The sequence below is a fragment of the Schistocerca gregaria genome, chromosome 1 (genome assembly GCF_023897955.1).
Source record: "Schistocerca gregaria isolate iqSchGreg1 chromosome 1, iqSchGreg1.2, whole genome shotgun sequence".
In the NCBI taxonomy this organism is placed as follows: Eukaryota; Metazoa; Arthropoda; class Insecta; order Orthoptera; family Acrididae; genus Schistocerca; species Schistocerca gregaria.
In genome coordinates, this window is record NC_064920.1 from 314,074,466 (window position 1) to 314,098,637 (window position 24,172).

General features: G+C 41.7%; 1 protein-coding gene across 1 annotated transcript in view; it reads right to left on the reverse strand.

The window, feature by feature from the left end:
• Window positions 1–24,172, reverse strand: part of LOC126343319 (uncharacterized) — a 48,122-nt gene that overhangs the window by 18,150 nt on the left and 5,800 nt on the right. Inside the window, exons 2-4 of the mRNA XM_050001929.1 lie at window positions 18,723–18,832; window positions 16,835–16,871; window positions 9,043–9,087 (exon numbers count right to left, since the gene is read on the reverse strand). Coding sequence (XP_049857886.1) covers window positions 9,043–9,087; window positions 16,835–16,871; window positions 18,723–18,815 — 175 coding nt within the window. The 5' untranslated portion in view covers window positions 18,816–18,832. The remainder of the gene's footprint in view (window positions 1–9,042; window positions 9,088–16,834; window positions 16,872–18,722; window positions 18,833–24,172) is intronic.

A 24,172-nucleotide genomic window follows, 5' to 3' on the forward strand; every position in this document is an offset into this window, starting at 1 on the left:
CAGAGGAACTACAACCGATTGCCACAGAGCAGAAGAAAAATGACTCGATTCCACTCCGGAATTCGCAGAAAAACTGATTTCACTTTCGGGCGTGATCCCCCTCTGAAACTGTACACACGGACGTGGCGTCACATATAGCAGTATAGACTACGCACAACGGACGTGACATTACGGAAGATTGATTAAGTGAAGATGAGCAATATGCTAAGATCGAATTTAAGCAGATGTTACGGTGAAAGAATTGGGTTGTAGCCTGGAGGCTAGTGCAGTAACAGAAAAATTATTTCAAGTGCTCAAAGCGCAGGGATGTCAGTTTTTCCGTTAAGCGGACTAAGAATTGTAAGCGGATTCTGGAATCGAAGCAAGCCATTCTGAGATCAAGTTCTAATGAAATATAAAATTTTGTGAGAAGATTTTGAACAGTCTATTATTGTTATTTCGTTTTGACCTTCAGAATCGTATTCGATACAGACTGCATGACGGAAAGATGTTGCCGATTAGATGTTGTAGAAGGATGTGCCTACATGAAGAACCAGGAAGAAGAGAGAAAGATTTACATTTAAGTCATTATAGATGAAGATTATGAAGGTGCTACGAGCTTGAGCCTTTGTTTTATTAGCATAAAAGAAGACACGGGAGTTGCGACTCCGCAGTTTCACCGCAAAGATAACGACGTAATGGCGTGGAATGACTTGAATCGTGCTGCCGCATGTATAAATCGAAACAGAATATGTTAACAGAACTTGACGATCATAAAAAGGAAAACTTTAGTGAGGTACTGCACTACTAACAAGATATATTTTCGTCCCTGCCCAGACTAATGAAAAAATGTGTTTACAAATTAAATGCAAAACCTCATAAATTATTTCGTATAAAATCTTTCTGTGTGGCATCAGCTAAGAAGCCTGCCGTTGATCAAGATATTCAGAGAATCCTGATATGGATATCATCAAACGCTGAGAGAGAGAGAGAGAGCCCAGCAGTCTCATTCATACTATACCGAAGTGAAATGGAGTTGTCAGGATTGTATTAGAGGCTAGAGCAATCAGCTGCATCATTCTTCTGCAAAGGGAGCAACCCGAGAATTTCTAGAAGCTATTACAATCACATGATGGTGTAAAATATCTGAGTACTTCGACTTCACAAGCAGTTACTAGCAACTCTTGCTCCACCCAGAAAGTCGAAAACACATTGAGCTTCTGCACAATGATCAGAGTTATCAATTTCAAAGGATCCCATTTTTGAATGTATCATTCATCAGCATTATCACAGCTCTTGATCAGGTATCGGGGCCTAAAACAGTTAAACACATTGCAGACCATTTAAATGTCACTTCAGTTAGTTCATCAAGGTAGGAGGAACATTTACACATCTTATATCGTGTCCTTCGTGCATTTTGGAGACTGGTTGTCACACTAAACTGACGAAGTCTGCGTTTCAAAAGAAGCAAATGGATGTAATTACGCAAAAAGTGATTGAAGCCGACTCACAGAAGACGAAGACAATTGATAGCTTCCCTTTGTCGTCGTGTTGATAACAGATGAAAGCATCCTTCCGCTATGCTGAGCTTTACCTTCGCTTCTTTGCCGGACACGGCCTGTCGCCACTGATGAAATTTCGCAAGAAAGACACAGCGCGGACCTGGAGAGCGCAGCAGCACAAATGCATTTCATATATTCACGAAAATACAAAATGTTAGTAGTGTATTTTGTGTTCGTTTCCAGTGAGTTTAAATATAAAAAGTGCTGTCCAATACAGACAGTTCCTATGCCAGTAGCACACCTAAGGTGTTAAGATTAGTGACCACCTAGCAAGGGGGGGGGGGGTGAGGGGGGGGGAGTTCAGTGGCCTCTGCTTATGCATGGATGGTGCCTGTTTTGGTTCAAATGGCTCTGAGCACTATGGAAATTAACATCTGAGGTCATGAGCCCCTTGAACTTATAACTACTTAAACCTAACTAACCGAACGACATTACACACATCCATGCCCGAGGCAGAATTCGAACCTGTGACCTTAGCGGTAGCGCTGTTCCAGACTGAAGCGCCTAGAACCGCTCGGTCACACCGGTCGGGTGCCTGTTCTGTTTACATATATCGAACGTTGTCAAGGCTTGTCTCATTGGGTTGGCACCACCAGAGGCTGCGATAGACCCATCACTGCTCTGTTTGCTGAACTCGACCCACTAATCAGACTGCTGTCGGTGCAGATAAACCACATGCTGCGATAAACTCACCACCACTCCGTTCACTGAACTCACTGAGCTAGTCAGTCCGGCATCACTGCGGATACGCCACATGCTGCGACAGACTCGCCACTGATCCATTTGATGAACTTGCGCTTCTAGTCAGTCTGCCGGTGGAGATATGCCACCTGCTGTGATAGGCCCACCACCGCTCCATTTGCAATGAGAAAATGTTAATCACACAGAGCTGTGCTGAACTGCCAGTAGTGTCAGTGTCATCACCGATATATCTTCAGATACATGTCACTGATGAAACTTGAGGATTGTTAAGGGTACGAATACGTCGGGACCATTGCATGCCACTTGACAGTTGGGCCCTAACTCGCTACCACACACTCGCCCATACTACTGGGCAAGCATACATGTACCTCGCCCAGTGCTGTTTATGTAGGAGGAACATTTTGACATCTTACATCTTGTCCTCAGAGCATTTGGGAGACTGGTAGTCTAAGTAAACTTAGGGAACCTGTAGTTTGGGTAGAAGAAAGTAAATGTAATCACACAAAAAGTGTTTTAAACCGACTCACAGAAGATGAAGACAATTATATCATGCTGTCGCTGAAACATAGTTTAGGCATGCTGTACGTAAACCATGGACATTCATCCCAGCACTAACTAGTTTCCTGCTACTTCAGTCCTTCTTACCTTCAACAATCCTCGCATTTCATCAGTGACATATCTATGGTGTCATATCAGTGGTGGTTGGGTTGGGGGATTGGGTTGTTTGGGGACGAGACCAAACAATGAGGTCATCGGTCTCATTGGATTAGGGAAGGATGGCGAAAGAAGTCGTCCGTACCCTTTCAAAGATACCATCCCGTCATTTGCCTGAAGCGATTTAGGGAAATCGCGGAAAACCTAAATCAGGATGGCCGGACACGGGATTGAACCGTCGTACTCCCGAATGCGAGTCCAGTGTGCTAACCACTACACCACCCCGCCCGGTCAGTTCAGTGGGAGACACTGAAAACACTAGTAGATTTCAATCATTAACAGCACAGCTCTCTGTGATTAGTATTTTCTCATTACTTCAAGCGAATACTCTGTATAAAGATGTAAGCTGTAAATTACTTTGCATGTTTTTATCATTTTTGTAGTTTCTTATTTGATGATTAGATTAGATTAGATTAGATTAATACTTGTTCCATAGATCATGAATACGACACTTCGTATTGATGTGGAACGTGTCAGGTTTATAAAAGATGTCTGTACAAGAAATTACATTATACAAAATATTGCATGACACTAATGATAAAGTTTTTTTTTTTACTTAGTTTATATCTAAAAATTCAGCCAATGAGTAGAAGGAGTTGTCATCTAGAAATTATTTTAATTTATTTTTAAATGTTGGTTGGCTATCTGTCAGGCTTTTGATGCTGTTTGGTAGGTGCCCAAAGACTTTTGTGGCAGCATAATTTACCCCTTTCTGTGCCAAAGTCAGATTTAACCCTGCATAGTGAAGATCATCCTTTCTCCTGGTGTTATAGGTATGCACACTGCTATTACTTTTGAATTGGGTTGGATTATTATCAACAAATTTCATAAGGGAATATATATACTGTGAGGTTACTGTGAGGATCCCTAGATCCTTAAATAGATGTCTGCAGGATGACCATGGGTGGGCTCCAGCAATTATTCTGATTACACGTTTTTGTGCAATGAATACTTTTCTACTCAACGATGAATTACCCCAGAATATGATGCCATACGAAAGCAGTGAATGAAAGTAGGCATAGTAAGCTAATTTACTGAGATTCTTATCACCAAAATTTGCAATAACCCTAATAGCATACGTAGCTGAACTCAGACGTTTCAGCAGACCATCAATGTGTTGCTTCCAGTTTAACCTCTCATCAATGGACACACCTAAAAATTTTGAAAATTCTACCTTAGCTACAGACTTCTGTTCAAATTCTATATTTATTACTGGAGTTGTGCCATTTACTGTACGGAACTGTATATACTGTGTTTTATCAAAATTTAAAGAGAGTCCGTTTGCTGAGAACCACTTAATAATTTTGTGAAAAACATCATTTACAATTACATCACTTAGTTCTTGGTTTTTGGATGTTATTACTATACTTGTATCATCAGCAAAAAGAACTAACTTTGCATCTTCAACAATGTGGAATGGTAAGTCATTAATGTATATCAAGAACAGTAAAGGACCTAAGACCGAACCCTGTGGGACCCCGTGCTTGATAGCACCCCAGTTTGAGGAATCAGCTGTTGTTTTAACATTACACAAACCACTTATTTCAACTTTCTGCATTCTTCCAGTTAAGTATGAATTAAACCATTTGTGCACTGCCCCACTCAAACCATAATGATTTAGCTTATCTAAAAGAATTCCATGATTTACACAATCAAAGGCCTTTGAGAGATCACAAAAAATACCAATGGGTGATGTCCGGTTATTCAGAGCATTTAATATTTGATCACTGAAAGCATATATAGCATTTTCTGTTGAAAAGCCTTTCTGAAAACCAAACTGACATTTTGTTAGTACTTTATTTTTACAAATATGGGAGGCTACTCTTGAATACATTACTTTCTCAAAAATTTTTGATAGAGCTGTCAGAAGAGAGATTGTGCGGTAGTTGTTGACATCCGACGTATCCCCCCTTTTATGCAATGGTTTTACAATGGCATATTTCAGTCTATCAGGGAAAACACCCTGCTCCAAAGAGCTATTACATACGTGGCTGAGAATCCTACTTATCTGTGGGGAACAAGCTTTAAGTACTTTGCTGGAAATGCCATCAATTCCGTAAGAGCTTTTACTTTTCAGTGAGTTTATTATTTTACTGATTTCAGAGGGAGAGGTTGGTGGAATTACAGTTGCTTCAAACTGCGCAGGTATGGCCTCTTCTATTAATAGCCTTGCCTCTTCTAGTGAAGATCTAGATCCTATTTTCTCCACAACATTTAAAAAATGATTATTCAAAATATTTTCAATTTCTGATTGTTTGTTAGTGCACTTGTCATTCAGTTTTATTGCACTAAAGTCTTCCTGTGCTCTTGGTTGCCCTGTTTCCCTTTCAATAATATTCCAAATTGCTTTAATTTTATTATCAGAGTTACTGATCTCAGACATGATACACATGCTTCTGGACTTTTTAATAACTTTTCTTAGTACCGCACAATAGTTTTTATAATATCGAACAATATCGGGGTCAGTACTCCCTCTTGCTGTTAGATACAGTTCTCTTTTACGGTTGCAAGATATTCTTATTCCTTTAGTTAGCCAAGGTTTTTTATATGTTTCTTGGAATTATGTTTAACTATTTTCTTGGGAAAACAATTTTCAAATACCCTTAAAAATGTATTGTGAAATAAGTTATATTTCAAGTTTGCATCGGGTTCCTTATACACTTCATCCCAGTCTAGCTGCTGTAGGCTTTCCCTAAAGTTTGCAATATTTATATTGTTAATTGAATGCACTGCTTTGAAAGTCTGATTTATTATACTGCATGGAGCTATGTCATGTACTGTAACAAGCTGTGCACTATGATCTGAAAGACCATTCTCAACAAGATAAACATTTATGTCCTTAAACTTATCTTGGTCTATAAAAAAGTTATCTATCAATGTACTGCTGTTCTTTGTTATCCGAGTAGGAAAATCAATGACGGAGCTCAAATTGAAAGAACTGAGTAATACTAAAAGGTCATTCTTCCTATTACACTCTTTCAGGGAATCAACATTGAAATCCCCACAAATGATAATTTGCTTCCCCCTGTCTGACAGATAGCACAACAAAGCATCCAAGTTTTCTAGAAATAGCTGGAAATTCCCTGAGGGGGACCTATACACTGTTACAATTATGAAAGTGCCATCATTTAGTTTAAGTTCAGTGGCACATGCTTCCATATGTTGCTCTACACAAAATTTTTTAGTTTCTAAATTTTTTGCACTGTGGAAGCTTTTGACATATATGGCAACTCCTCCTCTCATCATATTATCTCTACTTACATGTGCAGCTAATTTGTACCCATTGATGCTAACCTTTTGCATATCAGTGACAATGTGATGCTCAGACAGGCATAGTATATCTATTACATTCTTGGTTTCTATATCTTCTAAACAAAGCAGAAGCTCATCAATTTTATTCTTCAATCCCCCAATATTTTGATGAAATATACTAACAGTATTTTTCACTTTACTTTTGTGAGTATCTTGAACTTTTTTAACATCTTTAGTACTTTTATTCTTCAATCCCCCAATATTTTGATGAAATATACTAACATTATTCTTCACTTTACTTTTGTGAGTATCTTGAACTTCTTTAACATCTTTAGTACTTGCCTGGCTGAGTTTCCCACTGGACACTGATCTTACACTAAAAAAGAGTTTCCACCATGAGTTGTAGTTCCTCCCCCCTTTAAAGTTCCTGCTGTCAGCCCAGCCAGTTTACCCTTCCCTTTCCTGTTGAGGTGTAGGCCATGTCTAGTATAGTCCCACCTACAGAGTGAATCAACAGGAACCACACCAATGTGTGACCCTGCACCAGATCCAAGTAGCCGTTCCAACTCCAAATTAACTCTCCTGACAGAAGAGGTCAAATGAGGTCGGTCGTGGCGCTCCAGAACCGACACAAACCCAACACTGGTATGATTCGATGCCGATGTAATCTTTGCCAGGTCACACTTTATGCTTTACCCCGGATCTCTGTCAATACTGTTGCCCGGCCCACCCACAATAACCACGGTGTCTTCCTTAGTAAAACCTTTACATAGTGAACCTAAATCCTCTGTAACCTGCCCAAGTTCAGCACTAGGTTTGAAAAAACTTGTGACCTGGTAATCCAACCCTAATTCATCCTGCAGAAGTTGGCCCACACCCCTAGCATGCGAACTACCTAGCAACAAGACTTTCCTTCTCTTTGCAGACTTCCCTACATTCTTAATCAATTTGCTGCTGAAAGCTTGTTGAGCCCTGTCTACATCTACTTCTGTGAGAGGCTCATCAGTTTCTGACTGAGGCAACAGGTCAAACCTATGTGGTTGCCAGTAGGGGCCCTTCATGGTGCTTGTTCAGTACTCAGTACGCATCCAGCCCTGATGGCAATACCACAGAAACAAAAGACATTAGCTCTGTCTGTTTCTACAGGTACAGTTCATCTACAATTGTGTAGTCTGGGTTTCGTCGAGAGGAGAGTTCAAAAGATGTATAGGCGTGTACGGACTTCTCATTGCACTGTTAGCTTCCAAGGTCGCCAGATTTCACGGACTGTGTTTTTTTTTTGTGGGTGGTTGTGAAAGATTCCATTTGTACACCTGCCCTTGCGACAACTTTTGATGAAATGCTATGGGCCACAACAATAGTGAGTGCAGTAAGTCTAGACATACTCGCAACAGAGATGAGTATCATTATCGTCTGAATGTTTATCGTACGTCAGATGCTCACCTTGAACATACGTAAGAGGTAAATGAAAACTGCGATCCAAGCAGAGCTGCAAATAGTATCCAAATGTTTTATGTGTATGCAAGTGCAATATATACCCCTGCGAGATCGTACAGTTCTTATGAAAATAAAAACTTTTTTGGCTTGTATGAAAGTTGAAATCCACCTCAACTTTCTATCTCCGTTTGTGTAGTAGATATACTGTTATGATTCTATTTTAGTCCCCCTGTATTGTGAGACTTAGTTACTTAGACGGGATGGAAGTTTGCAAAAAAGAGGTTATTAGCTAAACATAAATACGGGTAGAAGAAGGCCAATAGAGTGTGGGCTAAATTAAGTCAGTTGATGCTGAGAAAATTATGTGTAGTTTAGGAAAGGAGATGCACAAAGTAATAGACGGGCTTTGTTATGGGTGTAACAAAATGACTGTCGACAGTCCAACAATACCTTAAGTGTAGACCAGCAATCGTAAAAGAATCATTTCTGAAAAAGACAAATATATTAAAATAGAGTATAAATTTAAATATGGTCTGCAGTAGGGTGTAAATGATTTTTATTTACTCGTGCTTAAATCAAAGTCATACTATAGCATACTACGGACCATGGTTACGTCTAGTAAGTATCTGCAGCCTGTGGATCTCTACAAATTCAAAATTTTAATAAATTTAAGTGTTAGGAGGTGTTTTTCGTAGTGTAACTTTGTTTGGAGTGAAACCTAGATGATAAACAGATTAGACGGTTTGTATAGTAATAGTACGTAATAATGTAGCGAATTTGATGTGTAGATCAAATATCTAATGAAGAGCTATTCAGTCGAAGAGGAGATAAAAGTGCATCATAGTGTAAACTGTCATGGTTGATACGACACACCATGAAGCACCAAAGAATAGTTAACATACTAACGGTTGGGATGTGTGAGGTCATCAAAAATATAGTGAGTGATCAAGGCTTGAATGTACCAGACGGACTGAAATGAGTCTAAGGCGCTGTAGGAATACAGAAAAGAAGAGGCTTGAACAGAGCTGCATCTAACCCGTGTAAGGACGGATGTCTATAACCATAACGTGTCGTTCGTGGTGTTGTGGTCTTCACGAATGTTAGCGTGAACTTCAGATGAGGGTATAGCACCGTGTGTTTTTTTTATTTTGTATGAGCGAAGAACTATAACGGTCGAATTTGTATTTATGACAGGCTGCTCTTTAAATTTAGCACCTACACTACGTTACTGATACATGTTTGCTTCTTATTTTAAGCTAAGCGAAGCACTTAGTTTCAGTATGTGACTGAAATTTCAGAATATGTAGATGCCCTTACGCCTGCCTACAAACAAAAAAAAGAAAAATGTATGTAAGAAACTGATAATAAGCAGTAAGTAGGATTCTACGGTACTTACTTTCTCCAGTGTTGAATTTGTACGTTGTCAGGCACGATTCACATTCTGAAACAAGAGAGAGCAAGCATGACAGGTATTTCGAAACAAAGCACGATATGTGAGTTGCAGAGGAAAAAACTGTGTAGCGTAGTGCGGGTCTACGAGGGAAATAACTCCCATGACGATGTGGGAGCCGCCATCGGTGGAAAAGTGCCTGTTTCACTTGATATTTAACGATACTGATGCACGACCTCACAGTACTAAATTGTATCATCTGATGACGAATCGCCAGGCGATTCGTAACCGGTCATGAATAAACAAAAATTGAAAAAAAAGTCGATTGGTTGCAGTAATTCCTGAAATCTTCAAAAATTCTACTTTCAAAAGGAAGGACTGCCAAGTGGTCAGCCACTTCAGTTAGGAAATATATTCATGAACAAAATAGAAGAAAGAATATTTAGAGGAAAATGTGATCCACCATACTGGTAAAAATACATGGATTACATTACATGTTCGGCAGATGAACCACAGACACTGCTAACAGTGATAGAACAGCTACACACAGACATAAACACTCTACACAGAAACAAGAAGTTGACTTTCGAGAGGGCAAATAAATTTCCTAGATAATTCTAACACAAATGAAAAAATACCTCTTTTATTACAAACTGAAAAAACACCACAACCGACAAAATGCTACACCAAACCACAATCCCAAAGACGAGCATTCATCAGATGCATACTCTTCACATAAACAGTGCCGCTAAACAAACACAATTACAATAGTAAGTTAGATACAATATCTCGAACAGCAATGGATGCAAATAATCTCTTGTCACCAAATTAAGTAAGAAATCCAGTAAGACAAGAAAATCAAACAAATTAAACAAGTAAAGCAAAATACGACGCAAATCCAGGAACCCACAACACTCACCACAATCACACACAGTAACAACAGCGCAATCTCGCAACAAGGACACAACTGAGAAGCTCAACAGCAAAGCTGGTAAACACACACAGAAACTAGCTGACATACAGCACTGATAACATTTTTATGAAACAAGGAATGAAAATAACTTACTTAAGTAATGGTTCAATACTGAAAGGGTTGAAGAAGGAGGATGACAGTGAATAAAGCAAATCTGCCTTTACCTACAGATGTGATCGTCTTTACTTTGGATAGCCCAGTAGAAAATTTGAAGTCTTTGCTACTACATAAACATAAGTCATTATTTAACTTTGTTAGCATAAATCTCGAAAGGTAACTGAACAATTTACTTCAAATTTCTTACATAATACTCTAATGGACCTTCAGACTGATGAAGGCAACGTATTTTTTAATATACACAATGTATAAATGTGTATATAATATACAAAGGGGAATGTCGTTTCGAAATGTCTCCAAATGTTTCTGTTTGCATCAAATTTTTACGTGATGTTCTAGTGACCATTGGGACGTAAACAGCCTATATATTTTAAATTATATAGTACATTAAATGGAAATGCTACCAAAATTCTTCAAAATTTCTTGACAAATTTACTTCAGGTTCTTGTACGATACTACACTCCTGGAAATTGAAATAAGAACACCGTGAATTCATTGTCCCAGGAAGGGGAAACTTTATTGACACATTCCTGGGGTCAGATACATCACATGATCATACTGACAGAACCACATGCACATAGACACAGGCAACAGAGCATGCACAATGTCGGCACTAGTACAGTGTATATCCACCTTTCGCAGTAATGCAGGCTGCTATTCTCCCATGGAGACGATCGTAGAGATGCTGGATGTAGTCCTGTGGAACGGCTTGCCATGCCATTTCCACCTGGCGCCTCAGTTGGACCAGCGTTCGTGCTGGAGATGCAGACCGCGTGAGACGACGCTTCATCCATTCCCAAACATGCTCAATGGGGGACAGATCCGGAGATCTTGCTGGCCAGGGTAGTTGACTTACACCTTCTAGAGCACGTTGGGTGGCACAGGATACATGCGGACGTGCATTGTCCTGTTGGAACAGCAAATTCCCTTGCCGGTCTAGGAATGGTAGAACGATGGGTTCGATGACGGTTTGGATGTACCGTGCACTATTCAGTATCCCCTCGACGATCACCAGAGGTGTACGGCCAGTGTAGGAGATCGCTCCCCACACCATGATGCCGGCTGTTGGCCCTGTGTGCCTCGGTCGTATGCAGTCCTGATTGTGGCGCTCACCTGCACGGCGCCAAACACGCATACGACCATCATTGGCACCAAGGCAGAAGCGACTCTCATCGCTGAAGACGACACGTCTCCATTCGTCCCTCCATTCACGCCTGTCGCGACACCACTGGAGGCGGGCTGCACGATGTTGGGGCGTGAGCGGAAGACGGCCTAACGGTGTGCGGGACCGTAGCCCAGCTTCATGGAGACGGTTGCGAATGGTCCTCGCCGATACCCCAGGATCAACAGTGTCCCTAATTTGCAGGGAAGTGGCGGTGCGGTCCCCTACGGCACTGCGTAGGATCCTAAGGTCTTGGCGTACATCCGTGAGTCGCTGCGGTCCGCTCCCAGGTCGACGGGCACGTGCACCTTCCGCCGATCACTGGCGACAACATCGATGTACTGTGGAGACCTCACGCCTCACGTGTTGAGCAATTCGGCGGTACGTCCACCCGGCCTCCCGCATGCCCACTATACGCCCTCGCTCAAAGTTCGTCAACTGCAAATACGGTTCACGTCCACGCTGTCGCGGCATGCTACCAGTGTTAAAGACTGCGGGAGCTCCGTATGCCACGGCAAACTGGCTGACACTGACGGCGGCGGTGCACAAATGCTGCGCAGCTAGCGCCATTCGACGGCCAACACCGCGGTTCCTGGTGTGTCCGCTGTGGCGTGCGTGTGATCATTGCTTGTACAGCCCTCTCGCAGTGTCCGGAGCAAGTATGGTGGGTCTGACACACCGGTGTCAGTGTGTTCTTTTTTCCATTTCCAGGAGTGTATAAACACTACTACGGAGGCAGGCTACATATTTTTAATATGGGAGGTCTGTTCAAAAAAACCCGGAACTTTGTCCATAAAATTTTTCTGTACTTACTTTTTACTTATTGTGCATGGCCTCCTTCGAAATAGTCTCCTCCACAATTGATATACCGCTCCCAGCGCAGTTTCCACCTCCGGAAGCTGTCTTGGTACGCCTCTTGCCGCATCGCGCGAAGTGCTGCCTGCCAAGTTATTTATCTCGTCTGTCGTTGCAAATCTTCGTGCTTTCAACGGGATTTTCAACTTTGGAAATAAAGGAAAGACCGCGGAGGCCATATGATTCACTTAAGGAACACCTCATTCTCATTTGCACGATCCGAAAGCTCTTCATAGACTGCGAGGCGAAGGTCTTAAAGTCTTGGCTGTTGAGCCGTGGGACGAATTTGGCGGCAACACGATCCGTTCCAAGATTCTGTGTCGGGATATCGTGACATGATCCAGTTTCATTGACGTTCCTGACACGAACGTCGGTAGAGTGCAGTAGCGTCCTGAACGAGTGTCATATTTAACTTCCGTCTGGCCATTTTTGAACAGTGTGAATCATTCGTAACTCCGAGTAGGGGTTCAGCACTCTACACTGTAGGTTTCCTGCATGATTTGATATATCTCCGTAAAGGTTTCCTTCAGTTGTACGAAAATTGTCATGCAGACGCGCTACTTCTTTAACTCTGTGCGGCAAGAAAGGAAGAATGAATTGACTGTTGGTGTTAATAACGATTAACCTCCTTTACCTCCTCTGCATTACTACAGATGGCGTGTCACTGAGCACATTTGTTCTGCGCATGCAGTACACGTGAGGCGCCTAGTTGTTTCCACTGCACTGTGTGGAATACGAAGGTTCTGTTATAGTTCTCTAACCTGCTGTCTTCAAGTTGATGTCCCCAGCGCAGGAAACAGCACGCAGGTCGTAGGTTCTGTATCTTGAAGCTGAAGCTGACTTTTAGCGAGGTTCTGTTCTGAAATAGTGTATCACTTCTTCGGGATGCCACTCACGTATTTTAAAATAGCCACACGAGAAGACTACATGATCTTAATACAACATCTTCTGATACAGAAAAGTACATTATCAAACACAATGTTTACGAAAATGTATCTTTACACTATTTGTGGCACGTGTCTGTGCTTCATGACTACCGGAGTGAATCTTTTAATACTGAATACTGGCAAACACATTCTGCCACAAACATGACTGTACATCTCGACTGCCTAATCCAGAGTGACGAACAGGAACGTAAATAAAAATTGCAAACACGCCATACGACAGATAATATATCTGTTCTTCTCGATTGCCTAATCCAGAGTGACGAACAGCCCGAAACACTTTGCCTACCATACTAGAAAAGGCGTAACCGGAACGCTTCCGAAGTGCTTCGTCTGCAATTTCGTCAGTCTCTTGTTCTTGATTTAAATTGTTTCTAATATTTCTATAATGACTGATTGATAGTCAGCTGTTGAGAGATATTTATATTAAAAAATGAAGTCATTCCAATAAGTAGTTTAACTAATAACAATAAGGTTTTGGTGCCCTTGCTCCAAGCACAGCAGCCAATCACAGAGCAGTAGCATTATGCAGACGATCTCACGGGAAAGGTACCGAATCTAACATCTGTCCCAGGTACCTCACACCGAATTTCCTCATCTATATACTTCTTGCATCTCCACTGCTCTGGGAAGGGCTTCTTGGAGCCTAAAATGATGGCTGACTAAGCCAGAAATATTACATCTACCATCTCGAAATTCACAAACAGTGTAACACAACGTTCCACTCGGTACAGCACTGAAGAATAACAAACTGACGTACAACAATGAAACTACGGGCAGTTATACACTCCTGGAAATGGAAAAAAGAACACATTGACACCTGTGTGTCAGACCCACCATACTTGCTCCGGACACTAAGAGAGGGCTGTACAAGCAATGATCACACGAACGGCACAGCGGACACACCAGGAACCGCGGTGTTGGCCGTCGAATGGCGCTAGCTGCGCAGCATTTGTGCACCGCCGCCGTCAGTGTCGGCCAGTTTGCCGTGGCATACCGATCTCCATCGCAGTCTTTAACACTGGTAGCATGCCGCGACAGCGTGGACGTGAACCGTATGTGCAGTTGACGGACTTTGAGCGAGGGCGTATAGTGGGCATGCGGGAGGCCGGGTGGACGTACCGCCGAATTGCTCAACACGTGGGGCGTGAGGTCTCCACAGTACATCGATGTTGTCGCCAGTGGTCGGCGGAAGGTGCACGTGCCCGTCGACCTGGGACCGGACCGCAGCGACGCACGGATGCACGCCAAGACCGTAGGATCCTACACAGTGCCGTAGGGGACCGCACCGCCACTTCCCAGCAAATTTGGGACACTGTTGCTCCTGGGGTATCGGCGAGGACCATTCGCGACCGTTTCCAAGAAGCTGGGCTACGGTCCCGCACACCGTTAGGCCGTCTTCCGCTCACGCCCCAACATCGTGCAGCCCGCCTCCAATGGTGTCGCGACAGGCGTGAATGGAGGGACGAATGGAGACTTGTCGTCTTCAGCGATGAGAGTCGCTTCTGCCTTGGTGCCAATGATGGTCGTATGCGTGTTTGGCGGCGTGCAGGTGAGAGCCACAATCAGGACTGCATACGACCGAGGCACACATGGCCAACACCCGGCATCACGGTGTGGGGAGCGATCTCCTACACTGGCCGTACATCTCTGGTGATCGTCGAGGGGACACTGAATAGTGCACGGTACATCCAAACCGTCATCGAACCCATCGTTCTACCATTCCTAGACCGGCAAGGGAACTTTCTGTTCCAACAGGACAATGCACGTCCGCATGTATCCCGTGCCACCCAACGTGCTCTAGAAGTTGTAAGTCAACTACCCTGGCCAGCAAGATCTCCGGATCTGTCCCCCATTGAGCATGTTTGGAACTGGATGAAGCGTCGTCTCACGCGGTCTGCACGTCCAGCACGAACGCTGGTCCAACTGAGGCGCCAGGTGGAAATGGCATGGCAAGCCGTTCCTGAGGACTACATCCAGCATCTCTACGATCGTCTCCATGAGAGAATAGCAGCCTGCATTGCTGCGAAAGGTGGATATACACTGTACTAGTGCCGACATTGTACATGCTCTGTTGCCTGTGTCTATGTGCGTGTGGTTCTGTCCGTGTGATCATGTGATGTATCTGACCCCAGGAATGTGTCAATAAAGTTTCCCCTTCCTGGGACAATGAATTCACGGTGTTCTTATTTCAATTTCCAGGAGTGTAGATTAAACACAGTCGTGTGAAGGGATGCCAACTGCATTTTGCTCCAATACACCACTGGCACGAAGTTAAGAATGTTCCGTAATTTTTTGAACAGACCTCGTACATAAGGGTCAGTCGGTAAGATATAGGCTACATATTTTCTGATCTGTCTCATATTTAGATATGTATTAAATACGGAAAGAGGAAACGGTATTAGCAAAAATCTCGAAAAGTTCTTGCAAACTATTACACAATCTGTTTCTCCCATAGAAATTCTTTCTCATTATTCATATTTTGCAACAAAATTGTATACACAGTAACGGGCTATTTTGTTTTGTTCCTCGCCATCAGTTTTGCAGAAAAGAGGGAAGTTGTACTTATGCCTTATTGGCTTGTGATTAGAATGGTATCATGTGATTTGAATTATCTTAATTTTTTATTCTATCCGTTGACAAATTAAAACTATGAAAATACTCTCATTAAAGCTACCATCCTGACAGATACAGCAGCTAGAGAGGTGTCTTTCGTACTACATATACCAATGATCCAAACCGATTTATCCATTCATCTGAAACGACTTCAATTAGCAATGAATGATTCGTTTGCAGTAACGATAATCAAGATAAGGGAGGAGGGGGGGGGGGGGGAATGGAAAAAGAGAGGGAGAAGGTGGAGTTGAACAGAGAGAGGCGGAGGAGGTGAGGCACACCCAGGTGTGACTAGAAGAATTGAACAAAGAGCGGGCAGAGGAGAAGAGCGAGAGAAAGTTCCCATACATATCTGCATTTGCGAAGAATTGCATGATTCACTTGTAAGATATGGAGAACATAAAACACCATGGAGGTATAGCACACCCCATTCAACATTTGCAGGAAACCTCCGGTAAGAAAACTACTACCGATCCACAATAGAAACAAAATTGAAAATAATCAGCTTCAGTAAGAAAAATCATCTCCTTAAAGAAAACTTCAAAATTAATTTGGCAGTCACAAAAAGAACTTCGTAATAAGATACCAAACAAACATCAGCAACTCAACGTCATTTACACTAAAGAACATACTGCAGATAAAGGACAGTGACCTCTGGCGACGAAGAAAACAGTATCAATTAAAAGAACCAATATTCCCTCTTGTTACCACCCGAACAGTGTCATAATGAAATAGCTTCAACGAAGAACAGATATCTCCCACTATATCTAACTTAAGAAAGAGATGTGCAATAGTATATGCATACACAAACATGTTAGTCGAAAAATACACACACACACACACACACACACACACACACATATACACACACACACACACACACACACACACACACACGGGCGCGCGCGCGCGTGGAGGAACAGCAGACTCTTCCACACTCTCAGAAAAAAAAAAAAAATGAATGAGCGGTGTCTGTCCGAAAGAGCAGACATCACGTAGATCCGCAGCTGCGAATGCAAAAACTTTATTAATGTTACACCACGACGTGGACAATGCAACTGCGTATAAGATTCATTGAAGGTATTAATACATTGATACAATACAGAAGAATGAATGAAACCTGAAACTTACGGAGAACTGTCTCGGTGATCGTCGCTAAGCCGTGTACCTGTAAAGTAAATACGTATTGTCATCAAATTAATCGGTTTATAAAATTACATTTGCTTATCATGTATCTGAGATTAATGCTTCACACATGCGTACAGATCTTTTCATCAGCATAACAACAGACTTAAGCGTCTGATTTTTGTTGAGATCTGGAACTGAATGTATACATATTTACCTGCATGTAATGCAGAAAATTTGTTTCGCTGAAACCATCCTGTAAGGTTCAAACGCACACACAATCTAAAAAAGACCTTCTGCTCTTATTATTTTACAGTACTTTCTGGTGTATCAGGGCCAGAACGCAATCTTTAGCGATACGTCACCTAAACCTAATAATCTCAGAATGGCGAGTCAAAAGAGGTGATCGCGGGCAGTGAACATTTCGTCAGATTATACTCTACTATACTGCCGTTCATTCTGTGGACAATACGAGGAGCTAGTAGAGCAAAACTAAGTACAGCATATGAGCCATTGCGTACATGATAAATATTTTTGATTGTGCTCGAGAATAACACGGTATTAAGACAAATACGCATAATGTTTTCAGAAGTTATGACGATCTAATTAGTGACTGTACAAGATCAGACGCAATATAGACCCCAGGAATACGCGGGCGTTTTCCGTTTAAGGACTTCCTTGAAACATGGATACAAATAATAATGTTCGAATGTACTACAGAACAAACATGCAACATTACGCATGAAAGAAAACTGTGAAGTATCTAGTTATAGCGACGTGTGTGTGAGTCTGCTTGAGATTATACGTCTTTTCGCCACATCATTGAAGTAAATTCACAGTAGAGTTCTCCAGAGGCAGCGTGAACACAACAGTCGATTACGATGTGGATCTCGAGCCATCAGCTGTACTAGCGGAGACAGCCAGTACTGCCAACGAGACAACATTGAACAGTATCGTCACTATCCAAATGCTGGAGTAGCTGCGTGTGTTGCTAATTATTCGAAGAGCTTTTTCCTCTCTTATGACCACTTGGCTGAACCTCCGTAACTATTAGAAAGTTTATCACTAAGTTTTTCGTACCACCAGGTCCAGAAATATTGCCTGTATCCCATGAAACAGTCTTTGTAATATAGTGACTTCATCAGATGCACATTTCTTTCATTAACAGTCACTGAAACATGCACCTGAACAGTTTATAACGGATAATGGAAGGAGGACTATCATCGATATTTGTGCAATGAAAGTGCAACAGAATATAAACTGCGAAGCAACACGAAACGATTTTTAAGAAAGAAAAATAGTCTTTTTCTTTTCTTAAACTTTCCCGGCCATTCTTTGTCATCTCGTATAACTGGGTGTATTGCCTGTGGTTCGCGTCTTCCCAAAACGATATTTCGTCGTAGTAACTCGACGTCTTCATCAGGTGTCACATGAAACATGCTCAATGTTGTCGTGTTGGCAGTACTGCCTGTCTCCGCTAGTACGGCTCGAGATCCACGTCGTAATCGATTTTGTGCTCACTCCGCCTCTGGAGAACTCTACTGTGAATTTAGTTCAATGATGTGACTCCGAGTTACGACGAAGAAATATTATGTTGGGAAGATGCGAACCACAGACAGTACTCGCAGTCCTACGAGATGACGAAGATAATTTTATAGTTACCTACAGCTATATCACATTCCAATTCAGAGCAAATCCAACTAGCTACTTTTTGTGCCTAAGCCTGTGTACTCTTTTCACTCCTTTAGTTTCACATCACTGATGTGAGCCCTCCAAGGATTGTTTTTGTTTGTCATGTTCGGTCAAAGGCAAACGAATTTAGGCACACGAACAGGAGAACGTAGTCTTTAACTTTTTTCGTTGTGAATATGAGTCGTAAATAGATTGTACTTACTATACCCAGGAGTCCAATAATGATGCTTCCCTTCTTGAGAGAGCAGCCGCAGCAACACTGATTCAGAATAGGTATCTTCCACATGGCCCACATGGCTGAACTGATTCAATCTGGAAATTATGCAGGTGGATTAGGAGGCACCCTCTGAACATGTCTTATTGTCTGTATTATATTCAACCGAATGATTTAAAACGTTTTATCCCAGTAACAAATGCATTCCCGTCAGATTGGAACCAAATTCAAGAGTAAAGCCGAAAAACATTTTTGTTTCTCCCTATAACTGATTCGTAAACCACTTTTAATTAACTAGCCGCCTTAACAGAATCTTCAGTGACTAAAAAAGCGACACAATATATCGAAGTGAGTGAACTAATTAGACAGAGCGCTCCTACAAAAAAAAAGTGGGCAATAATATCCGTAGACAGTCGCAGATAGAAATACTGACAGTTAAGCGTGTTTTGCTGTTACATCATTGGAATGAATACCAAACCAGTTTAATCGGAAGATTCTTTATCCAAAGGGCACATAAAATGTAATTTAGACATTTTGTGTTTGTTGAGAATCGAAGTATTGTTTATCATCGACACGGGATGTAGAATGAAATATCTTGCGACCAGTCTTTGTCTGAAGCGAGCATTAATTAATTAATTAATTCATTCATTAATCGTCGTTCGATATATCGTGAATACGACATTTCGTAATGATGTGGAACTTGTCACTTTAACATAAGTTTTCTTTACACAAAATAATGAATTAAATATTTTTTCTTTTTTTCTCTTTTTTTACAGTTACCACCTCATATCTAAAAATTCATCTATTGAATAGAAGGAGTTTTCATTCAGAAGTTCTTTTAATTTGCTTTTAAATGTTGGTTGACTATCTTTCAGACTTTGGAAAATGACCAAAGATTTTAGTGCCTGCATAATTCACCCCTTTCTGTGCCAAAGTGAGATTTAATCCAGAATAGTGAAGATCATCCTTTCTTCTATTGTTTCAGCTATGCATTTCGCTGTTATTTTTGAATCTGGATGCGTTATTAATGACAAAATTCATAAGTGGATATATGTGTTCCGAAGTTACTGTGAGTATCCCGAGCTCCTTCCATAAATATGTGCAAGATGATCCAGCTATAATTCTGATTACACTCTTTTGTGCAATGAATAGTTTCTCTCTTAATGACGAATTGTTCCCAAATATGACGCCATATGAAAGCAGTGAATAAAAATAGGCGTAGTAGAGTAATTTACTCATATTTTTGCTAACTTATATGTTTACTAATTGTTTGAGCAGGTCATCGATATGTTTCTTCCAATTCAATTTCTAATCAATGCAGACACCCAGAAATTTTGAATGATCTACCTTAGCAACAGACTTCTGTTCATAGTCTATATTTATCAATGGTGTTATACAATTAACTGTACAGAATTTTATAAACTGTGTTGTCTCAAAATTTAGTGAGAGTCCATTTGCAGAGAGCCACTTAATAATTTTCTGAACGACGTTATTTACAACTTCCTCAGCTGATTCTTGCTTGTTGGATGTGATTACTATAGTTGTATCATCAGCAAAAAGAACTAGCTGTACATCTTCATGAATATAGAGGGGCAAGTCATTAATATATATTAAGAACGATAAGGGACCCAAGACTGAACTCTATGGGACACCATTCTTAAACTGATTTTTGCAGGCTATCTGTACTGTACTTCTGCATTCTTCCAGTTAAATATGAATTAAATCGTTTGTGTTGTCCCACTCATACCGTAATGAGCCGTGGTAAAATTTGCTGTTTTGAAGAGCGCGCCGCAGCGCGTAGTGTGAAGCAGTCGCCCTCCGTTTCTGGCGGTGGCGCCGCTGTGGCAATCGCAGCTTTGGTATCTCCCTCTGGTGGGATAGGGTTAAGGTAGCCTGTTAACGTGCATTTAAGGGACACTACGAGCTCGCTAGAGGGTGACTCTGGTTAGTTGGTCAGCCGGGTCAGTGTGGGGCAGTCAGTGTCTGTCTATCGTCCGGAGTGCTAGTATGTGTTAGGCCGCCAGTCTGCTTGAGTTAGTTCAAGCAATGGCGGTTGGATCGATAGATTGGTCGGTCGCGCACTGGGACACAAGATGACTTGTCCGTCTTGAGCGTCGGCGCATGTGAGGTCGCCACGTCAGTCCAGTGGGCCGCGCCGTTTAGCGAGGCGTAGACGCTTCGGGGCCGACACGAGAGCAACAGGAGAGAACCCACGACGTCGGTCTGGCCGGAGCGAGCTGCGACGCCGTGAGACGGGAGATCGGCGCGCCTTCCTGCGTCCGTTGAAGCGGATGGCAGTGGACGGTTCGGGAGAGAGTTTTGGGCGTGCTGCGCCACGTCTTCGCCAGACATCGCAGTTTATTAAAAGTTAAGTGATTGGTGATATGTTGTTTCATTTACCTGTTAAATTCTACTTGTATTCTTGGTCAGTCTCTCGTCCCCAGCTTGCTCGTCTGTCTCTCGTCCGCATTTGTTAGGCAGTTAGTGTCTATCTGTCTAACGGTTTTCCGTACGTTAATAGCTGCCTCTGTCATGTTTGTCGGATTCGGTCTTAACGAATTTATTGCTATGGTGTAAAGGCCAAATACCCGAAATATGTTTTTATCTTGCCTATCATCTTGAGAGGCGGTATACGTGTAATGTAGAGCATGTTTGTACATTTTACGTAAGACTGCATTTCATGGCTTTTTATTTAAATGTTCATTTTAGTATATAAAGTTGCCACCCTTCCACCGTAAGGGTTTCCTTTTAAAAACAAGTTGCACTTTCGGTAGCAAGTATTTTTTTAAAAAAATGTGAGTGTTTTGTACCATTGCCATCCCTCCAACGGGGTGCATAGTTTATGTGTTTGTGTGAGTTGTTAAAATTTGTAGTTTAAAGTAATCCGGTGTGTTGGAGATGTGCACCAATGTAGTCTTTCAGAGGTTGTGAGCGGTCGTGACTACGTCCGTGTTAAAAGGGAGAGGCAAGCTTCTCATCCCGAAAGCTCCTACTGTCAAAAAAAATTGTTATTTTTGTCTCTGAATAAATTGTCACTTGATATTTAGAGGGTGCTTCCTGATTACAATTTTTAAATCTGTTTTTTTTTTTTAAAGAAAGGGTTTTTAGGGATAAAATTTCCATTTGTTGAAATTTAATTTGTTTTCATCAGTTATCCACTGGCAACTACTTCCACGCTCACATAGTGTAATTAAATGTGTTAATGTTCTTGATGAATCGCTAGTAAATAAAGTAAATTCTCTAAGAAAAGATTTTGAAAGTAAATTCGCGGTTCACACAATACTTAAGCTTATCTAGAAGAAGCTACCTCCACTTATAATTACGCAAGCAAAACTGATGAAAACTATATATTTGAAACAGGAAAGACACTGCGTACATTTCGTAGCACTGAACAACTGATTTTGCTTATTGCTTCCAGAAATTTATCTGTGACGTTGGGGGTATCGTATGGGTTTGCCTATTGACACCGTTTCCTAAATCATAGCAGAATACTAAGATTGTCCTTTTCTGCGTCATATATTTGTAGTTCATTTCAATGGCTGCGTCATTTGCACTATGCAGAATGACTAGTCTTGTTTTGCAACCAGCACAGCCTCGACATGGTACGTAATGACTCGATTGTACAGGAAACATTTGTAACCTTTATGAGTGACATCGGTGCAATAGTCTATGTAAGAAATACTGAGAAAAAGTAACCAGAAAGAAATGAGCAATATATTTTAATCAGGAAAGAGGCTACAGCTTGAACTCTCAGAATTATAGGCAAAAGTAAAGTGCTCATGTCTCTAGGTTCGTAGTCCTATCTCATGTGAGAATATGGGACATTTTTTTAAAAGCTTTGTGTCCTTATTTGCGTACAAATATCAGCAACGGGTGGTCTTCTTTGGGACGGTGTTTTGGATATTTAAGCTCCGCCTGCACTGTAACAAAATTCAAATGGCTCTGAGCACTATGGGACTTAACATCTGAGGTCATCAGTCCCCTAGAACTTAGAACGACTTAAACCTATCTAACCTACGGACATCACACACATTCATGCCCGAGGCAGGATTCGAACCTGCGACCGCAGCGGTCGCGTGGTTCCAGATTGAAGCGTGTATAACCGCTCTGCCACACCGGCCGGCGCACCGTAACAGACAAAGATCTTTAATATTACTGGAAGACTGTATAAATTAGTGTCATATAGTTTGGAATTTGTGCGCTGACTCAACGCTATGTAATAAATCAAAAACAATTTACAGCAGTTTTTCCTCTGGCGTAAAGCTCAAGAAACTCTCGTTGGAGATTACGATGTTGCTACCGTAAAATATTACGAGAACGTGCTGGAAGGTAAGGCCTCCGAATTTCTTAGGCAAAATACTTAAATGTTTTTAAATAAAAGAAACGTTACTGACATTCTATTACATATCTTTATTATTCATAGATGAATAGTTATTTCTCAACAGTCCTGGCGACGAACGCATTTCTCATAACGAGAGAACAGTGTGTTGATGCCGTCACTGTGTAACTTACTTGTCTTACTTGGCGAAGCCACAACTTCTGTTCTGCTAGCACCGCTGCATCGCTACCAAAGTGAAGATGATCTTTAAAGTTTGCAAACAGATGAAAATTGGATGGGGGAAGGTCAGCCCCATGTTGAGGATGTTGCAGCGCTCGTATGCTGACTGGCATTATCAGGATGAAGGAGATAGACCTCTACGTGTGGACAAATTCTTCGAATTCGAAACTCTATTACAGCAAGCTGTTTCTCACTCACCGATACCGTTACGTTACACACCAGCTGGTTACACGCTCCAATTCGGAGACGTCTAGCGGCTGTTATGAAGAACAAATATGTTTGTTTTATTTCAAAAGCTTTAAGAGTTTCCCCATAAGAAATTTGGGGCATTACTTTTCAGCACGCTCTCCTAAAAATAGAATGAAGAGGAAACGAGGAATAAGGAGGTTGATGGTCATATTATGAAAAACCACAGTGTGACACAGGCTACGTTAAATGGGAGTTATACGGTGCACGTAGCACGCGGGTGGTTAATGTTACGCTGCACCCCAACTTCATGAAAGCACGTACGCTTAAGGGCGCCTAGCAAGTTAGCAGAATTTCCAGCCGTACGTGAGGAGTGTCGGGGTAGCGTCGCAGCCGAATGGACGGTTGCGTAACACCCGGTTCTGGCAGCCACAATAAAATGTCAGCACTAAGGAAAATAACGGTGGACAAAGTCTAAGCAAAAGTAGCACATTTTGTAGGTTACCCTCACTCTTATGGCGAGAGTCGACGGATTTCAGATACAGAATTACACTTGCTCATGTTATCTACGTCGAACAACGAAACAATTCAACAGCTAGTGTGTCTTCAGTAACGAAACTTCTAAGCAGAGTCTTGTGGTGAAAATTATAGAAATAAAGACAGCAGAGTTAAGAACTTTATCTGAAGAAGTTAA